Source organism: Mandrillus leucophaeus, unplaced genomic scaffold, assembly GCF_000951045.1.
Source record: "Mandrillus leucophaeus isolate KB7577 unplaced genomic scaffold, Mleu.le_1.0 Scaffold118, whole genome shotgun sequence".
Taxonomy (NCBI): Eukaryota; Metazoa; Chordata; class Mammalia; order Primates; family Cercopithecidae; genus Mandrillus; species Mandrillus leucophaeus.
The window spans coordinates 282,243-291,044 of record NW_012100098.1 but is presented as its reverse complement, the minus strand read 5'-3'; the positions used below and the strand labels follow the sequence as shown (position 1 = coordinate 291,044).

Genomic DNA, 8,802 nt, shown 5'->3' with positions numbered 1-8,802 from the left:
AGATTGCACCATTACACTCCTGCCTGGGCAACAGGAGTGAAACTCCATCTCAAAAAAAAAAAAAAATTTACATTTATATTTATTTATTTATTATTTTTGAAATCACACCACTGCACTCCAGCCTGGGTGACTGAGTGAGACTCTGTCTCAAAAACTATTAAAAAATAAAAATAAATAAAATTGTACAGATGGTGCCAAAATGCCCTCCAAGGTGGCTGTAGCAGTTACATACCCCTCAAAGTGGAGGAGTGTGCTACTGTCCCCTCATCCCCACTATTCACAGCCTTCACCAGTGCCTCTCCCCTCCTCAGCCTCTCCCTGCACAGACCCTTGCAGCCCACAGGAACCTTCCACACTACAGTGCAGGCCCCCAGCACCCTCCCTGTGGTGCTGCCTGGGACTCGCTCTCACTCAGTCCTGCCTCTCAGAATCCAACCCGGCATAGGTGTCTGGGCAGAGCCCCAGAAAGCAATGTAGTGTCCTCACCCCCAGGTTCCCCACAGTCACTTCAGCCCACAGGGGAGATGGGCATGGAGATGAGAGGGATGAAGGGTGCCTTGAGCAGGGAGAGCCCCTATAACCCTCCAAGAAGGTTGGAGGCTCCATCACCCCAGCGAGCCTCACTTACTCACCTCAGCCTCAGCCATACCAATCTGCCTCTCCAGATCCTCGGGGACCATTTTCCCTCTGAAAAAGAAAATGCAGAGGGTACAGCAGGGACAGGTTCTCTGTTGAAGGCAGGGTAAGGTGGGGTTAGCAATGCAGAGATGACAGTGCTAGTTTTTCCCTCAGGGGTTGAAACAGATTTCAGGGCAGAGGTGGGGGACGCTGGCAGGCTCTCTTAGACCGGAACAGCAATTCTACTGAACAGCGAGGGGAGAGAGGTCCACCAGCGTCCCTGATGCCAGAGCATTCTGGCAGCAGGAAGGTACTCTGTGCCAAGCTGGGTCACAGCCATGTGGGCAGAAGGACCTTCACCTCTCATCAGCCTTGACTACTCGGACACTGTCGGTGCCAAGTCCCAGAAACGCAGCTCCCTTCTGGATGGAGTAGTGACACTGTGGGGGAAGGCAGAGGGCAGGTTAGCACAACTTGATGGGGGAGGGGAGAGAAGGTAAAAGTCAAGTGTGAGCTCCAACAGATGGGATCCTGTAGACAAGGGCTTCTCAAATGTTAGCGTGCATACGAATCGCCTGGATGTCTGGTTAAAATGCAAGTTCAGGTCCACTAGGTCTGAGGTCTGGGGTGAGGCCCGAGATTCTGCATTTTTTTTTTTTTTTTTAGACAGAGTTTCCCTCTGTTGCCCAGGCTGGAGTGCAGTCATGCCATCTCAGCTCACTACAACCTCCACCTCCCAGGCTCAAGAAATTCTCATGCCTCAGCCTCCTAAGCAGCTGGGAATCTAGGTGCCCACCACTATGCCTAGCTAATTTTTTGTATTTTAGTAGAGAAGGGCTTTCACCATGTTTCCCAGGGTGGTATCAAACTCCTGAGCTCAGGCGATCCGCCCACCTCAGCCTCTCAAGTGCTGGGATTATAGGCGTGAGTCACCACGCCCAGTCACATTCTGCATTTCTAACAAGCCCCAGGTCATACCAATGCTGCTGGTCCACAGACCACACTCTTGAGTAGGAAGAGTATGGACTGTGTCCACTGTACTCACGGCCCCTCCTCTGCCCCCAAACAGAAGGCAATGTGAACAGGAGCAGTTACTGGCCTCCTTGACTGGAAGGAAGCACATCTGCCTGGGGGCAGGCTGGCCTTGGAGGATGTGGGGAGGGCAGGGAGAAGACCTGGAAGGTCTCTACTTAGCTGGCTGGAGATTAGAATCAGGAGCCCAGGGTTGGGCCTGTGCGTCTTCCCCACCTCCTTCGATGTGAATAGTGCCAGGGGCGGCAGTGTGCGGAGGCCCCTCTGCTTGCAATCCGGGTAGCGCTGATAGCGGGCCAGATTTACAGCATACATGTTGGAGATGGAGCCACCTGTCACAGGGAGGGGGCGGTGGCAAGAGGAAGGAGCACTGGGTCAAGACTGGAGCTTGCCTCCCCTTCCCTTTCCACCAGAAGAGCTCATCAAAGCAGCAGGTATGACTGGCTCCGAGGCCACAATTCCCAGGATCATGCCATCTCAGAATGGATCCAGGATCAGATCCTCTTGACCACACCCCTCCACACCCGGGGCTGCCCCCAAGAGACAGCACCCATCCAGAGACAGCAGGAACTAGACCAGTGATCCCAGGGAATGGTGACAAACATGAGCATGAAGGGATGAGACAGCCTCCTCCCTGGTCTGGCCTGGGTCCAGCTGGAGAGGAATCAAAGAGGAATCATCCCTCCCTGCCAGATGCTTAGAGCAAGAGAACGGTGCAGAAGGAGGAACCCATAAAAAGGGCAAAGAAAGGTCCCCCTCATTCTCACAAACCAGGGCAGAAGATTCCATCCCCAGAGCTCCAGCCCACCAGGGCCCGCAGTTTCCTCAGCACCTCCTCTTCCATGAGCACAAACACGGGGGCGATTTCATATGTGTACCTGCCAGGAGAGAGAGCGACGAGAAAGGAAAGATGGGGAGGGACTGCCCAGACAGGCCCTTAAACTGCACAGGAGTCAGAAAAAGGAGGCAATGAACAGTGAGCGAAGGAAGAGTCCAAGGAGAAGAACAAGTTGGTGACAGAACCAGGGAAGCAAGAAAGAGAAAACAGAGGTCAGGAGGCCTGAGAAAGTTTGGAGAAAGGGGGTCCAAAGGATACAAGGAAAAACTCTCTGCCGATAGGGATTCCTAGAAGCAGTAGAGAGGGGGCAGAACCATTCTCCTCCCCTACCCCTCAGGCACCTCTCCAGCAAACCTCAATCCTTTGTGGGATGGTAGAGGGGCCGTGGGATGCTCACTGGCTGGTGTTGAGGCTCTCAGTGATAATGCGCCCGGCCAGAGCATGGGGATCCAACCCTGAGAAGAGCTGGTTGAAGAACCGAGGGTGACCTGGAGAAGGACAGTACGCCAGGGAGCTCAGAGTAGAGTTCAGGGCAAACTTCCAAGTCTCCTTCCCAAAGAAGCCAGGGCCCACCAGTCTTGACACTGTAGCGAATCACAGCCCGACACCGCTCCAGGATCTGCTCCTGGGACTCGCCCTGGCTCCGCAGCTCCAAATCCAGCAGCTGCTTCAGCTCCTCAGGCTCCTTCCACTCACAGACCTAGGAAGAGAGCCAGGGCTGCTGGGGGCCTGGGATGCCTGTGGACTGACTGTCAAAACACACCTCCACAGACACGAGACACGGCCAATCTGCACTAAAAACAACTTTGGGATATTTCCAAAGTAAAACTCTGAAAATGAGCAAGAGTAGTGAACACAGTAAGACTCAGAATGTAAATCCCTGAGGTACCCGGGGGGACAGGGATGAATTCTGGGGAGAAACCTTATCAAAAGGAGGAAAGTTCTGAGCCAGATTTGGAAAGAAAAAGAGAAGGCTTGGGCCGGGCGTGGTGGCTTATGCCTGTAACCTCAGCACTTTGGGAGGCCTAGGCAGGCAGCTTACCTGAGGTCAGGAGTTCAAGACCAGCCTGGCTAACATGGTGAAACCCATCTCTACTAAAAATACAAAAATTAGCCGGGCGTGGTGGCACATGCCTGTAATCCCAGCTACTCGGGAGGCTGAGGCAGGAGAATTGCTTGAGCCCAGGAGACGGAGGTTGCAGTGACCCAAGATCGTGCCACTGCACTCCAGCCTGGCCGACAGAGTGAGACTCTGTCAAAAAAAAAAAAAAAGACAAGGAAGGAAGGAAGGAAGGAAGGAAGGGAGGGAGGGAGGGAGGGAGGGAGGGAGGGAGGGAGGAAGGAAGGAAGGAAAGGAGGCTGGCTTGATGGGAAGGAGGAGGGGGAAAGGACTCACCTTCTGGGAGGCACTGGTTCCTTTCTGAATGGCCTCATCCACAACAACCCCAAACACGGCCCGGAGCAAGGCTTCCACAGCCACTGGGTCCCCAGCAAGGGAGGGGAGTGCTTCTGAGTCAGCCATCAGGATCTGTGGCAGAGCAGAGTCATTCCCTACTCAGCCTGTGAACCCTACCTGGACCTACCCAGCAGGAGCCTCATCTTCCAAACGGGCCTGAGGCCCAAGTCCTGCAGCTCAGTCTCAGCCTCCAGTGCACAGACAAGGGCAAGTGAGAGTGCCCAGGGAGAAAGCCAGTGGGAACAGGAGGGAAAGAAAAGGCAGACAGTGCTGAGCAGGTGGACTCTAGTGGCCATTTCCACCTAAGGCAGAGACAAGCTTACCTCTCTGCTCAGGAGAGCCAGAGGCAGGGTGCAAAGGTAGCTCCTCAGAACAGTGGGACCAAGACGGCAGAGGGAGTGGGGTGAAAACAGCAGTCACATGGCCATAATTCTCATGACCTTTGCCCCAAAGAGAACTTTGACAGATTTGGGATAGGGACAGCAGGGTGAGGTGAAGCTCCCTGAATAATCATTAGCTGACAGAAGGAGATGGGAAATCAGATGAAAGGCAAAACCCATGCTGCATTAACCCCACGGTGGCGAGAACCAGAGGGCCAGCGCAAAAGAGGGGACCCGCACTGTGCATCCCAGGGCCCAGCATGGGGGTGTCTTGAGGGCAGACAAGGGCCTGAGAAACTGCCACAGGTGACCCTGGAGACTGAGGCGGAGGGCGCCTGAGAGGCAGGGACGTAAAATCCCCCCACCTTTTTATTTTTTGAGATGGAGTCTCACTCTGTTACCCAGGCTGGAGTGCAGTGGCACAGTCCTGGCTCACTGCAACCTCTGCCTCCTAGGTTCAAGAGATTCTCCTGCCTCAGCCTCCCAAGTACCTGGGACTACAGGTGTGCACTACCACACCCGACTAATTTTAGTACTTTTAGTAGAGACAGGGGTTAGCCATGTTGGTCAGGCTGGTCTCGAACTCCTGACCTCAGGTGATCCACCCGCCTCAGCCTCCCAAAGTGCTGGGATTACAGGCGTGAGCCACCATGCAGGCCGACATAAAATCCTTTAAGCAGGCCTCAGAGGCCAACCTCTTTTGCATCCCAACCCCCAGAGTCTTTTCAGAACTGCCCTGCTTTCTAAAGCCCTCTCCTAGAGCAGGAAGGAAAGGGGTTATATTGAGGAAGCATTTGCTAAACAAGTGCGATCCTGTGCCTTCTGGGCGGGGAGTCCTGTTTGTAGTGAGCACCAACTGTGTTCGCCACATGGTGCTGAGGACTGAGAATGCCTCCTCACCCCACTGGGAGGACACAGACACATGTGCAACAGTTACAGACCAGGCCACGGCTGGATGCCGACCCTAGGTCTCCTCGGAATTCAGGAAAGAAGGAGATGGATGGAGGCTGAAGGCTGAGAAAGACCTGCAGTGGGAATGCAGATGGATCCTAAGAGAGGGCAGGAGAAATGGGGTGGGTGACTGGAAGGAAGAGAAGCATTCCGGGGTAAGAGGAGGAAAGCCATGAGCTTACAGCGGAAATGAATAGGACTTGTCCTGAGGTCAGTGGCAACACAGGACTGGTGGGAGCATGGGAGTGAAGGCAGGGTGGGCAGAGTTTTGTGAGCACATGAGGAGTCATGAGTGCCAGGCAGGCCAAGGAATCGACATTTTATCCTACAGAAAATGGGAAGTCACTTAAAGATTGTGTGACAAGGAATAATGTAGTACAATGGATGCTCTCAGAAGACCAATTTATAGCAGTAGGATGCAGAAGAATTAACAGGCTCTTGCAGTAAATAAGGCAAGAGGCGATCCACACTTGAATAAGAGTGATGATGGTAGGAAATGACAGAGAGAACAATCTGCAGGCGTGCTCATTCTCTGGATTATGCTGAATTCAACACTTAGGGGAGCTACGTTGTAGGAGAAGGAAGACTCAAAGATGATCCTGGGATTTCAAGCCTGGGAGACTGGAAAAATAATGGCACCCCTCAAAGAAACAGGGATGCAGAAAGGGGAAACTGGATAGAAATAAAGTGGTATTGCTTGGAAATACTCATCTGAGTGGAGGTCTTCTGGGACTACAGATGGCAAACTGTTTTCCATACATCCTATGGGAGGGGGTCAGGCCCACAGCTCTGATGAGATGCTAGAATGGAAAGCAGGTTTGAGAGTCAGGGTATAGCTGAAGCCTTGTGATGGGCTCCATTCCCTAAAGGAGAGAGAATTCAGAGAGATGGATGGGAGGAGGGAGCAAACACCAAGGCCTGGGGGACCCTCCAAATGACAGGGCAAGAAGATCAAGAAAATCTGGAAAGGGAGCAACCATCCTCAAAATGGGATGGTCTAATATAATCCACTGCCAACAGTCACTAGATCTCACACATGATGTGTGGTGCACACATCATGCATCACATAACGACGTTTCAGTCAACGAGGCTGCAGTGAGCTGAGATCGCACCACTGCACTCCAGCCTGGGTGACAGAGTGAGACTCTGTCTCAAAAATAAATAAATATTAAAAAATAAAGTGGACAATTATGTGGTTTTTCATATATTCACAAAGTTGTTGCAACCATCATCACTGTCTAATGCCAGAACATTTTCAGCACCCAAAAAAAACCCTCAGTAGCAGTCATTTCCCATTCTTCCCTTCCCCGACCCCTGGCAACTACTAATCTACTTTGTTTCTATAGATTTGTCTAGTCTGGCCATTTCATATAAAAGGGGTCATATAATATGTGGTCTTTTGTGACTGGCATCTTGTGCTTAGCATAATGCCTTTAAGGTTCATCCAAGTTGCAGCACGTACCAGTATTTCTTTGTATGGCCAAATAATATCTCATTATATGGATATACCACATTTTATCTATTCATTTATCAGTTGATAGACATTTGAGTTGTTTCCACTTTTTGGCTATTATGAATAATGCTGCTGTGAACATCTGTGTACAAGTTTTTGTGTGAACATATGTTTTCAATTCTGTTGAGTGTATACCTAGTAGTGCTGGAATTGCTGTGTCACAGGGTAACTCTATATATAACCCTTTGAGGAACTGCCAAACTGTTTTCCAAGGTGACTGGACCATTTTACACTCCCATCAGCAGTGTATAAGGGTTCCAGTTTCTCCACAACCTTGCCAACACTTATTATTGTCTTTGTTATCACAGACATCTGCGTTTTTAATTTTTATAGGGATTGCCTACATCCATAAAGGTTGTACCAATGTATGAAAGTCCCTGCATCCTCAGCCTTAGCAACAGAGTATGCTATCAAACTTTTGAAACTGCGGACTAAAAAATGGTATCTCAGGGTTTTAATTTAGTTGAATGCCTGCATTAGTCAGTTTTGCCATTATCAACAAATGCCTTCAGAATCCCACAGAGGTTTATTTCTCTTTCATGGTTTACATTGGTAGTGGTGTTGGCTACAGTTCTGATTCATGTGCCTTTATTACAAGACCCAGTCTGAAGTAACTGCCCTCATTTGGGACACATTGTTTTAATGGCAGGGCAAAAGAACAAAAGGCAGAGAAAACCACACACTCACTCTTAAAGCTGCTGCTCAGACCTGGCATATGGCATATCTGCTTATACTCACTTGACCAAGACCACACAGCCAAGTACTAGGGAAGTGGGGTGAGGACGTATATTGCTCCCACAGAGGGCACTGCAAAGGGCATGGCAATGGGGGAAAATATAAACTTCTCTTACAAGATCATTGGGCACGAGCCCATAGTAGGATTTTTCGTTGTTGTTGAGACAGAGTCTCACTCTGTCACCTAGGCTGGAGTGCAATGGGACGATCTTGGCTCATTGCAACCTCCAACTCCTGGGTTCAAGCAATTCTTCTGCCTCAGCCTCCTGAGTAGGTGGGATTACAGGCGCAAACCACCACGCCCAGCTAATTTTTGTAGTTGTAGTAGAGCTGGGGTTTCACCATGTTGGCCAGGCTGGTCTTGAACTCCTGAGCTCAAGTGATCTGCCCACCTCGGCCTCCCAAAGGGCTGGGATTACAGGTGTGAGTCACGGTGCCCAGCCCCATAGTAGGGTTTTGCATTGTCTCACCTCAGCCTGCACCGCCCTCCTCCCTCATTTCCAGATTTCTGAGTATGAACCACTGATACAAAAGCTTCCTCTCCTTCTCCCTCACGGATGCCCTCTTGATTATCCCTTCTCATTTTTTCAAATCTGCATCCTACCTCTTTCTCACAGCATTTTACATTGTTCAAACCTCACAACACACCCGCCTCCAGCCACCTCCTCTTCACAGCCAATCTTCTTCAAAGGGTTATCTCCAAGTAGCTTCCACCTTCAAGGTCACCAAGAATTTCCCTGCCTCCAAACCCAATGGACACACATCTCATCTTTATCCTGTTTGACACCTCTGGAGCCATCCAACATAGTTTGCCACTACATCTTGAAACATATTCTTTAACTGGCTTCCGTATTACTACCCTAGTTTGTCTCCTCTCTCCGGCCATTCCTAGCTTCCCATGAATTTTCACCCTCCTCTGGCCCTCCTTTAAATGCTGGAGTTCCTCAGGGTTCTGTCCCAGGGCCTCTTTCCTCTGCATCTGTACCTACTCCTGGGCAAGCTCATCCATGCCCAGGACTATCTGCTGGTGACCCCCTCCCTCTCAGACCTCTCCTGAGCTCCAAATCCCTGATGCCACCTGCCTGACCTGGAATTCCCACAGGCACTTCACGCTCCAAAAATGAGCTCCTTATCAGCTCTCTGAAATCTGCTCTTCTTGGGTTCCCCAGCTCGGTGAACCGCACAATCTTCTACTGGTTGCTCAAACCAGGGATTTTAACTGATACTAAACTGATTTTCCCATATATATACACACACACATATATATATATATATATAT

General features: G+C 50.7%; 1 protein-coding gene across 3 annotated transcripts in view; it reads right to left on the bottom strand.

Annotated features, from left to right (window-relative positions):
• CSAD (cysteine sulfinic acid decarboxylase) overlaps positions 1–8,802 on the bottom strand; it is a 37,061-nt gene that overhangs the window by 11,851 nt on the left and 16,408 nt on the right. The window contains exons 2-10 of one of the 3 annotated variants that reach the window (XM_012001739.1): positions 7,916–7,955; positions 4,268–4,310; positions 3,885–4,016; positions 3,062–3,188; positions 2,886–2,976; positions 2,422–2,528; positions 1,867–1,982; positions 979–1,058; positions 633–687 (exon numbers count right to left, since the gene is read on the bottom strand). In XM_012001739.1, the coding sequence (XP_011857129.1) occupies positions 633–687; positions 979–1,058; positions 1,867–1,982; positions 2,422–2,528; positions 2,886–2,976; positions 3,062–3,188; positions 3,885–4,010 (702 nt within the window). In that variant the 5' untranslated portion in view covers positions 4,011–4,016; positions 4,268–4,310; positions 7,916–7,955. The remainder of the gene's footprint in view (positions 1–632; positions 688–978; positions 1,059–1,866; positions 1,983–2,421; positions 2,529–2,885; positions 2,977–3,061; positions 3,189–3,884; positions 4,017–4,267; positions 4,311–7,915; positions 7,956–8,802) is intronic. The other 2 variants (XM_012001731.1, XM_012001747.1) reach the window with 2 other exon arrangements.